Below are 20,036 nucleotides of genomic sequence, written 5' to 3' on the forward strand. Positions count from 1 at the left end.
TTTCCTGTTCTAGTTGTTTGCTTAGTTTGTTTTTGTTTTTTTAGGTTCAGTTATTGATGGTTGTGAGTTTGTTGTCATTTTACTGTTCACAGCTTTGATCACCTTTTTCTTAGATAAATCCCTTTATCACATCACATCATATAATGAGGGGCTGGTGATGATGAACTCCTTTAACTTGACCTTATCTGGGAAGCACTTTATCTGCCCTTCCATTCTAAATGATAGTTTTGCTGGATAGAGTAATCTTGGGTGTAGGTCCTTGCCTTTTTATGACTTTGAATACTTCTTTCCAGCCCTTTCTTGCCTATAAGGTTTCTTTTGAGAAATCAGCTAATAGTCTTATGGGAACTCCTTTGTAGATAACTGTCTCCTTTTCTCTTGCTGCTTTTAAGATTCTCTCGTCTTTAATCTCAGATTATGTAATTGTGATGTGCCTTGGTGTGTGCTTTCTTGGGTCCAATTTCTTTGGGACTCTCTGAGCTTCCTGGACTTCCTGGAAGTCGGTCCTTTGCCAAATTGAGGAAGCCCCCCACCCCCACCCCGTCATTGTTTTTCTCCAACAAGTTTTCAGTTTCTTGCCCTTCCTCTTCTCCTTCTGGTACCCCTACAATTTGGATGTTGGAACATTTAAAGATGTCCTGGAAGTTCCTAAGCCTCTAATTTTTTTTTAATTCTTGTTTCTTCATTCTGTTCTGGTTGAATGTTTATTTCTTCCTTTTGCTCCATATTGTTGATTTGAGTCCCGATTTCCTTCCTGTCACTCTTGGTTCCCTGTACATTTTGCTTTATTTCATTTTGCATAGCCTTCACTTCTTCCTCTATTTTGTGACCATACTCAACCATTTCTCTGAGCATCCTTATTACCAGTGTTTCGAACTCTATGTCTGATAGGTTGGCTCTCTCTTCATTGCATTGTTCTATTTTTGGAGTTTTGATCTGTTCTTTCATTTGGACTGTATTTCTTTGTCTTGGCACACCTGTTATGTTGTAAGGGGCAGAGCCTTAGGTATTCGTCAGGGTAGGACAACCCACGTCACTATGTTCTGGCACTGTATGTGGGGGAGAGGTCCAAGAGGGAACAGTGCTGCTTGCTCAGCTTTCTGCTGGCTTTCAGTCACTGCCTCCACTTCCCACAAGCAAATCGGGCCCTTCTGGTGCTGATTCCTGAGTGGGTGGGTTTGTGTATGTTCTAAGACCTGGTGGGTCTCTCCAATGAACTGTCCTATAAGACTGGGAGTTTCTCCTGTCTCTGCAGTCCCCACAGGTTTTTACACCTAGAAGTTATGAGGCTTTCTTTTCCCACACTGGAAACCTGAGATGTGTTGTCTGTCTTCCTCCCCAGTTGTTCTCCCAGTTTATCCGCACACAAATGTGGGACCTCCCAATCCGCCAGCCACTGCTTTGCCATGTGTCCTCTCCACCCTGGCTGCCCATCTCCGCCCCTCCTACCAGTCTGGACGAATGTTTCTTCCTTACCTCCTTGGTTGTCAGACTTCCATACAGTTTGATTTTCTGGCAATTTTTTGTTTTTAAATTTGTCTTTGTCCTTCTTTTGGTTGTGCAGGGAGGCGAAGTGTATCTACCTATGCCTTCACCTTGGCCAGAAGCAGAGCCCAGCATTGAGTATTCTAAGCAGTGAAATGTGTGTGTTGTTTATCAGTAATGCCTGTGACTCTAAAGGGAATAAGGAGTGTCCTTGTATTGTAGTCTTAGCTATATGTAAAGATGTGTGATTTTGATATGTATTGTGACTGTAGGTGAGGCAGAGATTGCCAGAGTTCTGTACTATACAGGGGACAGTTTTTAGATAATGGCCCAGTAGTTTAAAATAAATGTGAAGATGGGACCATTTGTTGGCCCGGGCATCCCATAAAAAGGTGACTTTCTAAAGTTTGGCCAACTGTGTTGTTTCTTGGGTTTTGTCCTTTATTATGGACATCTGGCTAAGCGATAGAAAGCAGTAACATTCCATCAGGTTCTGTCACATGTAATGGTTAGCCATGCCATTTGTGTAATCTACATATTCTCATTGCTGTTCACTTACTTCATCCCAAGGGGCTTCCTTGGTAATCAAATATCTGAAGTAGTGGTGACATCCTCCAGCATTATGGCATCTGGCAAGAGATGGAGGGCAGGCAAGACCACTTCTCCCATATATGGGATATAGCAAGGAGCCCAGGTTTTGTCCGTCTTGTCTTAGTTTGTGGAGTGTTGTTTCCATGACCCAAAGTATAATGGACAATTGGGTATGCAGGGTCACAGGCTCAGGGTCCATGAGAAGCTCTATTTCTGGGACAGCCCAGTATATAGACAACAATTACTGTTTTATGACATGTAGTATGAGGCCAAGGCAGGAAAGTGTATTGCATCAGAAATCCTTGAGCAACTAATGGCCATCATGGGTGGTCCATAGATTCCAGGAGGCATGAGAAAAGGTTGCTAAAGCCTCTACAGCAGAGAAGTCTTTGAAGACACTAACAGGAGAGCCTGTTTTTAATTTGAAAGTAAAATTTGTAAATGAGGCATGTGTTCACACCAGAACCCCAAAAAGACTAAAGGATGTTGGGTAAGTGCCCTTAATAAGTATGTCAAATGAATCTCCATGGAAGAGAATATCATCAGTGTAATGTCAGACCTGTTCTCCTGGACAAAGGTGGATGCAGTTAAGATCTTGTTTGCAAAGATTGTGTGATGGCAAAGCTATTGAGGTACCCCATGGGTAACCTGGAAAAAGTGTACTGTGTGTCCTTCAGAGGTGGCAAATTGCAGCTTACAGGCTATTGTAATAGGTGCTGAACAGAACAGGTTAGTCAAATCTATAAGAGCAAAATGTTTACTGGTTGTTGATTGAATATAGTCAGTCATGTTAATATTGGATATCGGGAATGGGGGCCATCGTGTATGGAACCACAGTATTAAGGCTGTACTATTCCACCCTGAGGCGCCTATTATTTTTTCCAGGTTTAAGAAGAGGCAGAATTGGGTCATCAAAGGAGAAGCAGTAGGGAATAATCACCCCTTTATTAATTAGGTTTTATGTAGTAAATTTTAACCCTTAAGGGCTGTTTTAGATTACATTGGGCCATATTAACCATTTTAAACTGGGAGGTGGTTCATGGGGTCAGATTTTATCAAGCCAATTATAAGGGTTAAAGACTTAATTTTAATTTGGTATTCATTATGTTAGGGTAACTACATCCAATATGGAATACTTTAGGGCAATGGGTACTATGACTATGGGAAGTTTAGGCAAGGTGTTAAAGAAAAAAAATCAATGACACTTGTTAAAGATAGAAAGGCAGAATTAATATTTAGGACCATCTAGATAGGTATAGGGACCAGTGCAGGGGGATTTTGCAGTGTGGGAAAGAGATTGGGCTCAACTTCAAATACAGCATGGTGAAGTGGGAAGTTACATAGCCAAGGAGCAGCGTGGGGGAAATGGATGAACAGTTACTACTAAGGAAACATTAGGGGTAGGGGGATTCTGGCTAAACTGAAGATAGGCTTTGGTGATCTCCCTGTGAGATAAGGGAGGATGAGAAACCTGGTCAGATATCAAGGGTCATCATATACTGAGGATTCTAATTAAACTGACTTAGCAGAGTTCTTGCTTAAACTGGATTTTACAAAGAAGTACACAGTTAGGCCTAGGATATTGAGTGAAAGATGTTAGACAGAAAACTAATGCATACCATATGATTTTATTTATATGAAGTTCCAAACAGGTAAAATTATAGTGTTAAGAGTCAGATAGTGTTTTCATTTGGAGAGGAGAGAGGAGTAATGCTTTGTGTGAGACGTGACTGCCTCAGGGGTGTAGGAATTGCACTTACTTGAATGTATAATTCAACAAAATGTTTTTAAAAATTAGCTCAGCTATAATTTCCAAATGTTTGAATGTGATCAACAAAATGAACATAAAGCATTAGTAAGGAAGAGTAAAAATAAAGGCAAAAATTAGTAAAAAAAAAAAAAAGGCATAAGAAGTAGAAATGATGAATAATACTGAGAGGTGAGTTTTTTAGAAAAATGATAAAATAGATAAATTTTGGGCATTGTTTTACTTAGCATTCTACGCACTCCATACTATGTCCTATAATAGCACCAAGGGGACAGTGTCATATCTATGATTTGAGTGTTTCTAAACCCTGGTGAAGGAAACCAGTATTCTAAGTTTATTTTGTGAGCTGTGAAATTATTCTAATATTTTGGTTCAAAAGTTGAATATCACTTTTTAGACAAGTCAGGTGTTGCCTTTCAAGAGTCTTCTGAAAAGGTTGTTTTCCTATTCTGCCACTATCTTTCCTAGAACCAGTCCTGAGTTCATTAAGAAAAATGTTTGGGTGTATGTGTGTGTGTTGGGGGAGGTGAAGGGTAATATTCCTTAAACATTCATTTACTTTTTTCCATAGCACTTACCACCAACTACAAATTTATATGTTTACAAATCTCCTTGGCCCTCTGGAATGTGAGATACCTAAGATATGGGACAATTTCTCTATAATTCAGTACTTTCTCTTTAGTGCCTAGTGTTTTATGTGGCAAAGAGAAGAGAAGAGAAGACTTAAACTGTCTGGTCACACTGGTGTGATGTGGCTCAAGGCTACATGCATGCAACAGCCCTTGTCAGGCAGGCTATGTCAGGGGTTCAGAAGTCATTTCCCACAGGCCCAGCCAAGGGTGGTCCTAAAGACAGGCCTTTCTTGGGAAAGCATGGAGTTTGAGCAACCCAGACCTGCTGAATTCATCACTTCCTGCACACCATTTTATGATTATCTTCTAGTCATACTAGAGAATAGCAATAACCTCAGGAGTTCAGGTTTTTTATGACAGTAACGTACATTCAGACCCTAGCTCACCACTTCCTAAGTGGTCATCTTTGGCCACTTCTGTCAGAACTCAATTGCCTCAGCTACTCAGTGGTAATCACATGAGCTACCATTGTTTCTGGCACACTTTGGGTACTCTGTAAATGGCAGTTGTTATTTATATTCATGTAGTGTGCTGTGGAGTTGCTAATGACTCTCACACATATAATTTCATCTTTTGCAGAGAGATGGCTAATGAGTGATGCTTGATGACAGATGAGTAATGCTTATTGCTAAAGATTGAAGATATGAGGCAAGACTTCCTGTTACTACTTAATCAAGAGGAATTAAGATTGAAACTCACAGTCTTAAAAAGACTTTGGGAACAAGAAGTGTTGAGGCAGATTTCTCAGTCAGACTCACAGGATGCCAGCCACCAATCTCTCCCCTTGTGGTAAGTCCCTTTGTTGCTCCAACTCCGACCCATGAACTGTCTGTCTTGGGATCAGGGTCTCAGCAGTCTTGCTTCTAGGCTGTCTAGGTGGGTTACGTAAGTAAGATTGTCTAAATCCTGAGATTAGAGAAGAATGGGTAAGTATGTGTTTTTGTGGGAGAGGGGGTCTATTTAATCATTTGATGAATTATATCGTTGTTGGCAATGAACTCCACCTCTCTGGATTTTAGTTTCTTTATCTTTAAAATGGGATTATTAAACTCTTCCTCTTACTTATCAAAGCCAAAACCACTTTTCTGACTTCAGATGAGATAAGACTGCTTGGGGATTAAACAGGAGGTGTGTGTGTGTGTCTCCATTTGTCTGTGTGCCCACCCATATAGAATTAGTGTGGAATGGCGCTTCCAGGCTTGTGAGTGTAGAAACTGGGCAACTTGGGTTTTCAGATTTTATTTCTTCTCCTCAAGGTTGTCTTTCTTAAGACTTTTCCTGTCTCCATGAAGAGAAGTTAGAGGGGGGAAAGGATTATGACTGGATGTCTGATGCATTATTCTCAGGTAAGTAGGAAATGTATATTTTTTATTAACGTACATGTTTCTTTCTACCTGTTAGACATGTTTCCTTCTAGTGGAACAGAGCAAATAGGGTCTTCTTAGGGACTGAGTCCCCACCTGAATTTTCTCAGGTCTCGGGGACTCGGGTGTGTGGTTGACAGATTACAAGGGAGAAGATACCATTATCCCAATATTTACTAAATTTGGTCTGACACTCATCCAAGCTGATTATGTGCTCTCATTTTGTTATGCTACACAGTGAGAGTGTGAGCGTGGCCCACTAAGAATTTGTGTTATCACACGATGGAAAGATTAATTCATTTACCAGCATTTATGATGTCTATAATGTATGTGCTTGGCACTGTGCTAACTTCTGTCAATAGAGAAAAATAAAACCAGAAGAGGTCACAGTCTAGTTGTGGGAGATACATACATTCATTCAGGTGAAAGAGATGCTTGTAAAGCTGTGTGACTGGTTGAGGTTACCAGTGAATATGTCCAGGTAGAGAGAAGGGGTGTGAGGACTGTTGAGCCGTAGGGGAGATAATGATGGGAGACTGTGGAACACTGTCTAGACATTGGGTCTCTTTCCTTTTTCTCCATTGAACAGGGGTGGAAGTGGCGATTGCCTGCTGCTAGAATGTTTGGGACTGTTTAAGTCCCAGTGACTTCTAAGGATGTAGCTGTGGAATTCAACCAGGAGGAGTGGACTTTGCTGGCTCAAACTCAGAGAAACCTGTACAGAGATGTGATGCTGCAGAACTATAAGAATCTGGTTGCAGTAGGTAAGACTGGTACCATTTCTTCATTTAGTTTTTCTCTGGAACAAATATTTTTTTGAGTAACTGTATTCTAGGCTCTGTATTGATTAATGGGAATGCAGTGGTAAATAGAGAATACATGTTTCTGCTTTCATGTCAAGGGGCTTTCTCATGAAAATGAAGATCTGTTCATCATACTAGCTTTATTTTCTCTATGGATAAAATACTTAGGACTTGAAAAATGTGTATATAAGCTTGAGCCTGGATTTCAGGGGAAATATCAGCAACCCTTTTTGTGTATTTTGAGAGAGCAAGTATGTGTTTGATTTGGAAGTTTACTGGTTTAGTAGAGTTGGCCTGAACATTTGTTTTTTCTCAAGTTATACTTGATAGTACTTGGTATCCCTGCAGAGCAGAATCTTGGTCCGCGATTTATGAAAGTATGTGCCTTCTTTTGCCATGTTCTCACATGAAGGACCTTTCTGTAAGAGCAGGGCACCAGCTATGCATACCTGGTCTGGTCCTTCAGGTAGAACAAAGACGAAGAGCTGAAGACACTGGGGAAAGTTCTTCAAAGTGAGGGGGGAAAGGCAGATGTGATTCTTTTAGAGAAGTAGTCCTTACCCATGAGAGCTGCAGTCCATTTAGAAATGCTCAGTAGGAAGCTTTTGAAGATGTATTTTGCTTTTCTAAGAATGCTGAGGCCATTTGGTTTGTGAGGTTACTTGAGTACCTTACACTTCCCTTTTTAAGTTTTCATCTACCTTCTGAAACTTCCTTTCAACCCATTTCTTTTTTAGATTTTAAGTTTAGTTCTTTATACATTTTTTTCAACTTTGTTTTCCTGGTTATGGTGCTTTCTGTTCACTATAAGTCTCAACATTTATAGAATCATTTCTTATTAATCTCCTACCAATTTGACAACAGCATCTTATCATTCTCAAACTCTTAATACAGCCAGACTTCTCAACCTCTTATATTTTCATTTCTTTGTTTGTATTTTTAATATATTTTAAGTCAGTGCTTGAAAGCAAATACACAGTGGCCTTCGTTTTTAGTATCCTCCTTCTATCATTTATTTCTCCAAAAATTTAATTTTTTTATCTTATTTCAGATTAGGAGATTTGTCTAAATGCCAAATGGTCAGCACCAGAGCAGAATATTTTGCAAGGGAAAATTCCTACATGGTGGAAGTGGTAAGATTCATATGCTGTAATTCCTTGCTTTCCACAATGGTGGGAGATTGGAAATTCCATAAGATAGAAAAGCAGCACAATAATCATGACAGACATTTACGGCTAATGATATTCACCCAAAATGAAACTGTTTCTCATAGAGTCTCTGAGCATCATGAATTTGGCAAATACCTTATATACCCCTAATAATGACCTGTTTTTACAGTGTTCACTCCACTACATATTCTCATATAAGGAATTCAGATGAAGTTTTTGATAAATTGTCTTGATCAGTTATCATCTGAACTATATAAGAATCCCCACAAAAGTAAAGAATACAACGCTAGCAGAATGTTCACATCATTCTACTTGAAAGCACTCAGGTTTGGAACCACGCATTGGAGTAAAAATGGAAGAAAAAAAAACGAATAAAAACCTTTAATCATAATGGTTTGTTTTCTGTGTAGTATGACAATTCAAGGCAGAGGGGAGATCTTTGAAAGTAATAAAGCTGGAAAACTTTTATGAGTAATCACAGCAACAGGAGTGGAGCCACACTGGAGAGGAATTGTTTACATTTAACTACTATGAAGAAGTCCTGAGTGAACTCTCATGCCTTAAAGCTCACCAGAGAACTTACATTAGAAAGAAAACTTGGAAGTGTAATCATTGTGAAAAAAGCCTTCACATAGAACTTTGCCTGTGATTTACACACACAAAAAACCCATACTGTAGAGAAACCTCGTTAATGTCATCATTTTGAAACAGCCATCAGCCAAAATCCACATCTTCTCGTTCACAAGAAAACTTACACTCAAGAGAAACCCTGTAAATGCAGTGACTATGGGAAAGGCTTACATTCTTCTTCACATCTTAAGAGAACTATCAGAATTCTTAGTGGAGAGAGGCCCTATGTTTTTAAGCAATGTGGGCAAGTTTATTATCATTTGACAAGCCTTTTTATACACATGTACACTCACCATGGAGAAACACCCTATGAATGTAAAGAATGTAGGAAAACTTTACTCAGTCTTCATAACTTATTCAACATTTCAGAACTCATAGTGGGCTGATACCTGAGGAATATAAGAAATTTGAGAAAGCCATTCCTTATTCCCTTAATCTTGCCAAACATAAGATTTCATACTAGAGAGAAACACTATGTAGGAGTGTGGCAAAGAGTTTGTGTCTCAAAACTGAATATTCACATGTGAGTTCACACTGGGAGAAAATCATGTGAGTATCAGTGTGAGAAAGCCTTACACTGATTGTTCAGGTCTTACAAAACACAATTCACTGGAGAGAAGGCCTATGAACGTAAGGAATATGGAAAAGCCTTTGCTACTCCTCACACCTTATTGCACATATGAGAGCTCACAACAGCAAGAAACCTTATCACTGTAAGGAATGTGGGAAACTCTTGAGTAATTCATCTTGCTTTAAAAGTCACATGCAGACTCTCTGGAGTAAAACCCTATCATTGTAAGCAGTGTGGGAAAGGCTTTATTAAATCTTTATTTCTCCTTCAGCATTTAGGAATTCACAGTGTAGAAAAACGTTTTGAATGTAAAGAATGTGGGAAAGCATTTAAATATTTTTTGTCGCCCTGGCTGGCGTAGCTCAGTGGATTGAGCATGGGCTGCGAACCAAAGTGTCGCAGGTTCTATTCCCAGCCAGGGTACATGCCTAGGTTACAGGCCATAACCCCCAGCAACCGCACATTGATGTTTCTCTCTATCTCCCTCTCTTCCCTCTCTAAAAATAAAGAAATAAAATCTTTTAAAAATAAAAAAATATTTTTTGTCAACATAAAATAACATACTGGAGAGAAGCCACACAAATGTAAAAATGTTGGAGAGCCTTCACTATTTCCTCAGACCTTAGAGTACACATGAGAACACTGGTGAGGAACCTTTTGAGTGTAAGGTGTATGGAAAAGCCTTTACTGGGTACTCATATCTTACTCAACATTTAAGAACTCACAGTTGGGTGATGCCATATATATGACGAACGGAAGAAACCCTTTAGTAAATCCTCATGCCTCACTGAATGTATTAGAATTCTCATGAGCCCTGGCTGGTGTGGCTCGATGCATTGAGTGCCAGCCTGTGAACCAAAGGGTCACCGGTTCGATTCCCAGTCAGAGTACACACCTGGGTTGTGGGACAGGTCCCATTAGGGTCATGTAAGAGGCAACCACGTGTTGATGTTTCTCTCCCTCTCAAAAAAAAAAAAATTAGTTCTTGAGAGAACATTATGCTTGTAAAGAAGAGGGGAAAGCTTTCACTACTTTCTCACACTTACTGCACATGCACTTAATAACCTTAATTGTAGGAATGTGAAATGTCTCTAGCTCTGCTTTACACCTTAATATTCATCAGTGATTTCTCAGGTGTAAAAAATCTTACAAATGTAAGAAGTGTAGGAATGTTTTCAGTTTTTATCCTCTGCTTTGGGAACGTGTAAAACCACACATAATGAGAGCCAATGAGCAACAGGGATACAGGAAAGCCTTGGATTGTTTCTTGTTATTAGGAAACATGATTCACTCTAGAGAAGCACTATAAATTATAAATAGGGAGTGTGGGAAAAGCTGTGTTAATTTACCATACGCATAAAAAGTCACACGATAGTCTGTATGAGAGTTAAGTGTTTTCAGTAAATATACTTTTATAAAAGTAAAAATCCTAAAATGTTTTAATGGTTAATGAAAAACCTTTGTTGCAAAAAGCTTTTTAAATAAAACCTAAAAGAGCCCTGGCTGGTGCAGCTCTGTGGATTGAGTGTCGTCCTGCAAACCAAAGGGTTGCCAGTTTGATTCCCAGTCAGAGCACATGCCTGGGTTGTAAGCCAGGTCTCCAGGAGCGGGTGTGCGAGAGGCAACTGCACATTGATGTTTCTCTCCCTTTCTCGTTCCCACCCCCTCTCTCTAAAATAAAATCTTCAAAAAAAAAAGTAAATTTTAAAAATCTGTTTAAAAGTTTTGTTACTGATAAAGAGCATTGGAACTTCATAGGATCTCAGATCTCCTTTACATTCTTCAAAATTAAGCACCCAATTATGGATGTTATATCTATGATTATTTAACATTAGAAAGTAAGATAAAATTTTAAATATTTATAATTCATCTAATAATATAACATTCATGAAAAATAACAATATTCCATAATAACAACCAAAAAATGTGAGAAGTGACAAAAAGTACCTTCTTAACCAACTTTTAGTCTCCTGAACCTAGGTCCATTTGTGTATTCTAAACTCTAGTCATAGCAAGAACCCTAAGTCAATGAAATAATAGTTCACCATCCTCCATATCTGATCACTTTTAATATATAATCTAGTCCACAGTTTTTACCATCCTTCAGCTGATTTGTCATCACCCTGCTCTGTCTTCAGCAACTATTCTGTTAGGTCAGTTTAGCCAGAATCCCCCTTACCTTTGATGTTTTCTTTTAGTAGTAATTTTCCATCCATTAACCCCCATGCTGCTCCTCAGCCATATCTTCTCACTTGCCGATGTCAAATTTGGAGTTACGACCAATCTCTCCAATGCTGTAAAATCCTATTGCATTGGTCCCTCTACCTATCTAGATGGTCCTAAATATTAATTCTGCCTTTCTATCTCTAACAAGTGTCATTGATTTTTTTTCTTTAACACCTTGCCTAAATTTCCCATAGTCATAGTACCCATTGCCCTAAAATATCCCATATTGGACATAGGTACTCTAACACTGAATACCAAATTAAAATTAAGTCTTTAATACTTATAATTGGCTTGATAAAATCTGACCCCATGAACCACCTCCCAGTTTAAAATGGTTAATATGGCCCAATGTAATCTAAAACAGCCCTTAAAGGTTAAAATTTACTACATAAAACCTAATTAATAAAGGGGTAATTATTCCCCACTGCCTCTCCTTTGATGGCCCAATTTTGCCTCTTCTTAAACCCAGAAAAAATAACAGGTGCCTCATGGTGGAATAGTACAGCCTTAATACTGTGGTTCCATACACGATGGCCCTCATTCCTGATATCTGATATTAAAAGGACTGACTCCATTCAATCAACAACCAGTAAACATTTTGCTCTTATAGATTTGACTAACCTGTTCAGTGCCTATTACAACAGCCTGGAAGCTGCAATTTGCCGCCACCTCTGAAGGGACATAGTACACCTTTTCCAGGCTGTCCATGGGGTACCTCAACAGCTTTGCCATTGAGTTTTCTTTTCTATATGAGGAGCATGTTTATGATGAGATTTTGTAATTCTCTTTATTTAATAGATGGCAGCTGGATTCTCATACCCACTTCTGCATTCAGTTGTTTGCCATAAGTTTTTTTGAAGTAAATATAGGAAATTTGGCTTCAGTGAAATACATAGTTGGAAGAGGGAGAAGTATTTTCAGATAAGTTTGGATATTATTTGATTCTTCACCAAAACTCAACTAATATTTGCTTAAAGTGGAATAGTTACTTGCACAGTGGAATATGAAATTTTGCTGGTGAACTCCCTACTTTGTTAAAGTCCTTTGCTTTGCTTTGTACTTTGGACATTTTAGCTATGCACAGTTTGTGCCATTATGTGTTATGGAAAAGAGTTAACTGCATTATGCATATTTTTCTAATGACCTATTTTCTTATACAACATCAAATAGCATTCACTAATATTATGTCAGAAAAGTTTGTAAATGTTGAGAAGTTGCCATAGTCATGGTCACAGATACAAGTTTTTCAAAATTTTCTTCTCCTTCAAGGACATTGTTAAGGAAAACTGGATTTTTTTAAAAGGGAGTGTGTGGCAGTGGAGAATACTACAGTTGTTTGTGCAACTTGCTGCCTCTGCCTTGGTTTCTGCTAAGGCACCAGAACTTACCCACCACTGCTTGTATCATCATTAGAAATACCATGATGAAAAGGTAAATAACTTAGAACTAGCATAAAAAAAATAAAAATAGTTTTGACCTCACATATGCCCTGAAAGTGTTTCAGGTCCCTGGGAAGTCTGGAAACCATAGTCTGAAAAATACTATTATATATCACTACATTTGGAGTGATTTATTACACAGCAGTAGTAATTATAACAGACTGATTCCCGTTTTTTCTGTATTATTAGTCTCTTCAATAGTTTAAAGAGTTGACTGGGAAGATTCCACAGCCCCATATACTTCAGAGAAGCAAAGCCTCTGGACAATCCTAGGTGTTAAGGGTTCAGATTCTGCAGCCAACTGCTAGAGTGTGGGTCCTTTTGAGATATGTGTCCTGTGTACTTGCCTTAGCCTTTTCATTTATTGTTCAATTAAGTTCTCCCCATTTACCCCCAATTATTCTCCCCCTGCCCTACCCACCCCCACCTCCCACATTCAATCCTCCCCCCGACGTTGTCTTTGTCCATGGGTCCGTTATAGATGTCCCTTGACAACCCTTCCCCATCTCTCCCCCATTATCCCCCTTCCCCTCTGGTTACTGTCAGTTTGTTCTTTATTTCAAGTGTCTCTGGTTCTGTTTTGCTTGCTTGTTTCTTTTGTTGATGAGGTTCCATTTATAGGTGAGATCATAAGGTCTTTCACTTAGCATCATGGTCTCCAGTTCATCCGTGCTGTCAAGAAAGGTAGGATTGCCTTCTTTCTTTCTCCTGCCTAGTATTCCATTTTGTAAATGTACCACAGTTTTTAGAGCCACTCATTTACTGATGGGCACTTAGGTTGCTTCTAGCACTTGGCTATTATAAATTGTGGTGCTATGAACATTGGGTGCATAGGTTCTTTTGAATTGATATTTCAGGATTCTTAGGGTATAATCCCAGCAGTGAAATTGCCAGGTCAAAAGGCAGTTCCATTTTTAGTTTTCTGAGGAAATTCCATACTGTTTTCCACAGTGGCAACACCACTCTGCATTCCCACCAACAATGTACTGGGGTTCCCTTTTCTCCACAACCTCACCAGCACTTGTTGTTTGTTGATTTCTGTATGTCGGACAAGGGTTTGATCTCCAAAGTATATAAAGAACTCACACAACTCCACACCAGGAAGACAGACAATCCAATTAAAAAATGGGAATGGGACTTCCAGCCTAGATGGAGGTATAGGTAGATATACTTTGCTTCCTTGCACAACCAAAAGGACAATAAATTTAAAAACAAAAAATAACCAGAATTGCTAGAAAATCGAACTGTATGGAAGTCTGATAGTCAAGGAGTTAAAGAAGAAACATTCATCCAGACCAGCAGGAGAGGCAGAGAGGGCAGCTGGGGTGGAGAGGACTCATAGTGAGGCAGCAGCTGGAAGAACCAGGGTGTCTGAGGCAAAGGCTAGCAAACCAGGCAATCCCACATTTCCATGCGGATAAACCAGGAGAACAACTAGGGAATGGGACCGACCATGCAACCCAGGGTTCCAGCATGGGGCTATAAAGCCTCAAAACCTCTGACTGTAAAAACCTGTGAGGGTTGTGGTGGCAGGCGAAACCCAGCCTCACAGGAGAGTCTGTTGGAGGGGCCCACGGGCCCAATTTGCTCTTGGGTAGAGGAGAAAGTGACTGAAAGCCATCTGAGAGCCAGACAAGCTGCACTGTACTCTCTCAGACCCCTCCCCCACATACCATGTGCAGCCACATGGGTTGCCACACCCTTGTGAATACCTAAGGGTCCACCCCTTACTATGTAACAAGTGCACCAAGGTAAAAATATATGGCTCAAATGAAAGAACAGATCAAAGTTCCAATAACAGAACTAAGCAATGAAGAAAGAGCTAACCTATCAAATGCTGAGTTGAAAACCCTGGTAATCAGGATGCTCGCAGAAATTGTTGAGTATGGTCACAAAATAGAGGAAGAAGTGAAGACTGCAAAGTGAAATAAAGGAAAATGTACAGGGAACTAACAGTGATGAGAAGGAAACTAGGACTCAATGGTTTGGAGCAGAAGGAAGAAATAAACATTCAACCAGAACACAATGAAAAAAACAAGAATACAAAAAAAAAAATGAGCAGAGGTTTAGGAACCTCCAGGACAACTTTAAACATTCCAACATCCAAACTGTGGGGATGCCAGAAAGAAAAGAGAAGGGCAAGAAATTGAAAACATAATGAAGGAGAACTTTCCCAATCTGGTGAAGGAAATAGACTTCCAGGAAGTCCAGGAAACTGAGAGTCCCAAAAAAGTTGGACCCAAGGAAGCACACACCAAGGCACATCATAGTGACATTACCCAAGATTAAAGATAAGGAGAGAATCTTAAAAGCAGCAAGAGAACAGGAGACAGTTTACTGCAAAGGAGTTCCTATAAGACTATAAGCTGATTTCTCAAAAGAAACCTTACAGACAAGAAAGGGATGGAAAGAAGTATTCAAAGCCATGAAAAGGACCTACATCCAAGATTACTCTATCCAGCAAAGCTATCATTTAGAGTGGGAGGGCAGAAAACTTGCTTCCCAGATAAGGTCAAGTTAAAGGAATTCATCATCACCAAGCTCTTATATGAAAGGTTAAAGGGACTTATCTAAGAAAAAGATGATTGAAAATATGAACAGTATAATGACAATAAACTCAGAACTGTGAACAACTGAACCTAAAACAAAAACATAAACTAAGGAAACAACCAGAACAGGAAAGAATCACAAAAATGTAGATCACATGGAGGGTTATCAGCTGGGAAGGGGGCAGGCATGGGGGAAAAGGTACCGGGAATAAGAAGCATGATGGGTAGGTACAAAGTAGACAGGGGGAGGTTAAGAATAGTATAGGACATGGAGAAGCCAAAGAACTTATATGTACAACCCACAGACATGAACTAAGCTAGGGGAATGCTGGTGGGAGGGGGTGCAGGGCAGAGGGTAGTAAGGGGGAGAAAAAAATGGGACAACTGTAATAGCATAATCAATAAAATGTATTTTAAAAATGGACCTTAGCCTTTCTTAAGATTCATTTCTCATTTGTTAAATAAGATCAATAATAAGACAAATGGTTTTGTTAGTAAATATCAGGTGGAAACTTTCTAGAAACAGTCATGCCTCAGTAGGCCAGTGAGAAGAGCCCCTGGTTATTTTTACACTTACCGGACACTTTGGAATGCCCTAAAAGCTTTCCTTGAATCAGCTCACTTAATCTTCATTACAGCCCTTTAAGAACCATTGTTATTTTTCCATTTCTTCCCTAAAATGAACTAAATGTTCCTTGCACTTCTTCCCAACTATGAGCAGTGGAGTCCTGGCTCCGCCTCCTAGTCCTGACCCTGCCGCTCACATCCCCAGAGCGGAAGCGGAACTGCAGTGTCATCTGCTTCTGCAGCCTGCATCTGACTGGGGCTGTTAAACGCAAGCCTAGGTGCTGAGTAGGGAGCGGTCAAGAGTGTGGTTACCAGTACCAGCTGCTCTGGAGCCACTGCCCGAACCATCCCGGTCTTCCGTTTCCTCCCAGAGCCAGGACTGCTCCCTCGCAGCCCTTGCTGAGGCTCCTCTTGTTGCTGTGGGGTTTGGGACGGCTGCCCTGGGCTTGGGTCTCTGGCCAGAGACAGGTGGAGAGATGTGGACAGGGCGCCGTGGCTGGCCTTTTTTTCCGTACCCTTTATTTCCCTCTTGAAAAGTCCTCCCCAAATCAGGCATTATTATTCCATAAGAAAGTGATCCTTCCTGTACCTCTTCCTCCATTATCGGCAGAGCTTGAAATGCCCCACAGTTTATGGAGGTCTTCCCCTCCCCCACTTTTTTTTTTTTTTTTTTGGACTTAAGTTCTCTGTCATGTGGGTGCACCGTAGTTTCTTATTCATGGGTGACTGAGTTCCTATCTGAGTATGCTTGAGCATGTTTCTTCATATTTCTAGACTAAAGTCGGGTTTTAGAAGTGAATTGTTGGGTTCTGTGTACTACTATTTCTAGATACTGCCAACTGCCCCCCTCCATTAGGCTTGTTCTATTTTGAGCCTTCACAATGTATACCTCGTGTCTGGCATGCTACAGTTCTCTTAAATTTCAAATAGTTTATCCTTAGATTCTTTTGAGCGTTTACATATAGTCATGTCATCTGTAAGTAATGGCAAGTTAATTCTTTCCCTACAGTCCTAGAAACTATTATGCCTCCTTACCCTTGTCTCTCCTCCCCTTACCAATTTGCTTTACTGGCTACAACTTCTACAATTTAGTAGCAGGAGCCACCCTTGTCTTTTTCCATGTCTCAAAATAAAGGCCTTGGGTTTGCAACCAATAAATTAGGTATTTGCTCTACGTTTTGGATACAATTTCAGATTAAAGGCATTCCCTTCAGTTCCTTGTTTACTAAGATTATTTTTATAATAGGTTTATTGAGATATAATTCACATATACTGCATCAATTTAAAGTATACAATTCAGTGGGTTTCAGTATGCTCCCAGAGTGGTGCAACCATCACAATCTAATGTTAGAACATCTTTGTTACCTGCAAAAGAAACCCCATACCCATTAGCAGTCTCTCCCCATTCTTTCCTACTCCCCAGACCTAGGCAACAACCAACCTACTTTTTGTCTTTATAGATTTGTCCATCTAAACATTTCATATAAATAGAATCATACAATGTGTTTGTTACTGGTTTTGTTCATTTAGTATAAGGTTTTCAAGGTACATCTACATTGTGCCATTTGACAGTACATAATTCCTTTTTATGGCCAAATATAGTCCATTGTATAGATACATTTTATTTATTCACTCGTTATTGGATGGATATGTGGGTTATTTCCAGTTTATGAATGTTATAAATAATGGCTGCTGCGAGCATTCTATACAAGTTTTTGTGTGGACTTATGTTTTCATTTTTCTTGGATATATACCTAGGCATGGAATGGCTCATTCATATGATAAATCCATATTTAGCCATGTAATGAAGTGCAGACTGTTTTAAGGTAGCTGCACCATTATACATTTCCATCAGGAAAATATGAGTTCTGATTTCTCCACATCCTCACCAACACTTGTTATTTGTCTTTTTTATTATAACCATCAAAATAGGTATGAAGTACTGTCTCATTGTGGTTTTGGTTTGTATTTCTCTTGTAGTTAATGATAGCCATCTTTCATTTGTTTGATGGTCATTTGTATTTTCTTAAGGAAAATATTATTTTGCCAATTTTGGATTTGGTTTTTAGTGAGTTGGCTAAGATTATTTTTGTCATGATGCAGTGTTGGGTTTTATCAAACATTTTTACTCTTATCATTGAGGTGATCATACAGTTTTTTACTTTGCTCTATTAATGAAACAAGTGATACTGATGTTCTAATACACCTTGCATTTATTATTTTTCTCATTTTTTCAGCATTTGGTCTGGACTGATTTTCTTTAGAATACAGGGAAGGGCAAAAGTAGGTTTACAGTTGTTCCTATAGAAAATAATATAATAATTAATAAATAATAATACAACAATAAACTGTGTTTTGTGTACTCACTGTGTTTTGTAAACCTACTTTTGCCCCAGCCTGTATTTATTTGTATCTATGTCTGTTAAAGAGATTTACCTATCATTTTGTTTTCTTGTGATGCCTGTGTTATGTTTGATAGCAGCATTATACCAGGCTCAAAGAGCATTCCATCCCATTTATACTCTTAATCAAGGTAATCCCTTTGATAAGTCAAACTGGTTTGTTTGCCTCTGTCATGGTGGTGTAATAGAATACTCACAATGCAAACATGAGGTTTGGGATTATGGGCATTCTAATGTTTTGTAGGAAGGCTAATTAAATAAAACCTTCCAGATACCTTAATCTTTTTTCATTGATTTTAGAGAGAGGGAGAGAGAGAAACATCAATTTGTTGTTCTGCTTATTTAGGCATTCTTGGCATTCTAGGCATTGGTTGCTTCTTGTATATGCCATGACAGGGGATTGAACCTGCAAACTTGGAATGTTGGGATGATACTCTAACCAACTGAGCTACCCAGCCAGGGCCAAATACCTAATTCTTGCCTGATAGATTACACAGATATTATTACCTCTACTAATATTTAGTAATATGCAAACATATGTGACTGAGTACATTGAAGTCTAGTTTAAGTAGCCAGAATCTTCATAAATGTGTCTAATCCCTGGGAGATTTTGAATCAGATTAGAATTCTTTTTGAATAGCAGAACTGACTTTTAAAACTACTGAGCCAGGTGTTTTCTCTGTGGGGAAATATAAACAATTTAAAATTTTCTTACATTTTGTTTTTGTTTTGTTTTTTCTTTAAGGAATCTGTCCAGGCAGTGAGTTATTAGGGGCTGCTTGTCTCCAGAATATCTTTTTATATCTTTTTACACTTAGTTTATTCAAATCAGAATCCTAACAGGGTCCCCCACATTGTTTTGTTTTGTTTTTAACATATCTCTTATAAATTTCTGTTTTATGTCCTTCTTAAAAAATCTATTCACTTACTGGAGATACCAAGTCATTGTCCTTAAAATACCCTACATTTTGCATTGGGCTGATTACTGGTTCTTTGTGTTGTTTAACTTGGTAATTAATCTCTGTATTTCCTATTAATAGTATTAATTAATAGTCTAGAAGCTTGATTAGGTTCAGGTTTCATTTCATAAATTCATTTGTAAACCTGAAGAAGATACTTAAACTGGATTTAGAATTCTGGGTTGATGGTTATTTTTTTCTCAGCACCCTGAGGTTTTGTTCTGCTTTCTTCAGACATCCAGTGTTGCTCTTGAGAAGTGAGCTACTAACTCATTTTTTACTTTTAGGTGACTTGTAACTTTTCCCTGACTGCTTTTAAGATTGTTGGGGGAGGGGGGAATCAAACACCAAGAAAGAAAATCCTAGAATGAATCTAGGTGTGGATTTCTTTTTCTTCATTCATCTTAGGATCCAAAGGTTAATGTCCTTTACTAATTCTAGGAAATCTTAGTTAATTTCCTATCAAATGGTGCTAACAAATTCTAATCTGACGGTTAATCCTTGAATCGAGTTTCTAACTTTAATGAGTATATTTTTAATTTCTAATAATCATGCTTGTTTTTCAAAATCGCCTGATCATTTTTATTATGTCTTATTCCATGAGCATCCAAGTTGCTCTTAATTTCTTTAAGCATGTTAAGTATAGTTTCTTATATTCCATGTCTAAAAAGTCTAATATCTGCAGTGTTTTTCTTTTTCCTGCTGCCTGTATTTTGGTTGCTTCTTATTCACAGTACATTGTATATTTGTGTTGGATAATTTTATTAACAGTGACCTCCTAATTTACTTCAAACTTTGTATGTGGGAATTCTTTGAGGCCTGATTTGAAGTTAAATTTCCCAGAGATAAGTCTACTTGTTCACAGCAATTGCCTGAGGGCA

At 38.8% G+C, this 20,036-nt stretch overlaps 1 protein-coding gene across 5 annotated transcripts in view; it reads left to right on the top strand.

Annotated features, from left to right (window-relative positions):
- Positions 1-20,036, top strand: part of LOC123828492 (zinc finger protein 177-like) — a 32,079-nt gene that overhangs the window by 2,247 nt on the left and 9,796 nt on the right. For 3 of the 5 annotated variants that reach the window (XM_045853525.1, XM_045853527.1, XM_045853526.1), the window contains exons 3-6: positions 5,056-5,265; positions 5,733-5,822; positions 6,430-6,604; positions 7,695-7,776. In XM_045853525.1, the coding sequence (XP_045709481.1) occupies positions 7,720-7,776 (57 nt within the window). In that variant the 5' untranslated portion in view covers positions 5,056-5,265; positions 5,733-5,822; positions 6,430-6,604; positions 7,695-7,719. The remainder of the gene's footprint in view (positions 1-5,055; positions 5,266-5,732; positions 5,823-6,429; positions 6,605-7,694; positions 7,777-20,036) is intronic. The other 2 variants (XM_045853529.1, XM_045853530.1) reach the window with 1 other exon arrangement.

Source organism: Phyllostomus hastatus, unplaced genomic scaffold (assembly GCF_019186645.2).
Source record: "Phyllostomus hastatus isolate PE091 unplaced genomic scaffold, TTU_PhHast_1.1 phas_contig_98, whole genome shotgun sequence".
Classification (NCBI taxonomy): domain Eukaryota; kingdom Metazoa; phylum Chordata; class Mammalia; order Chiroptera; family Phyllostomidae; genus Phyllostomus; species Phyllostomus hastatus.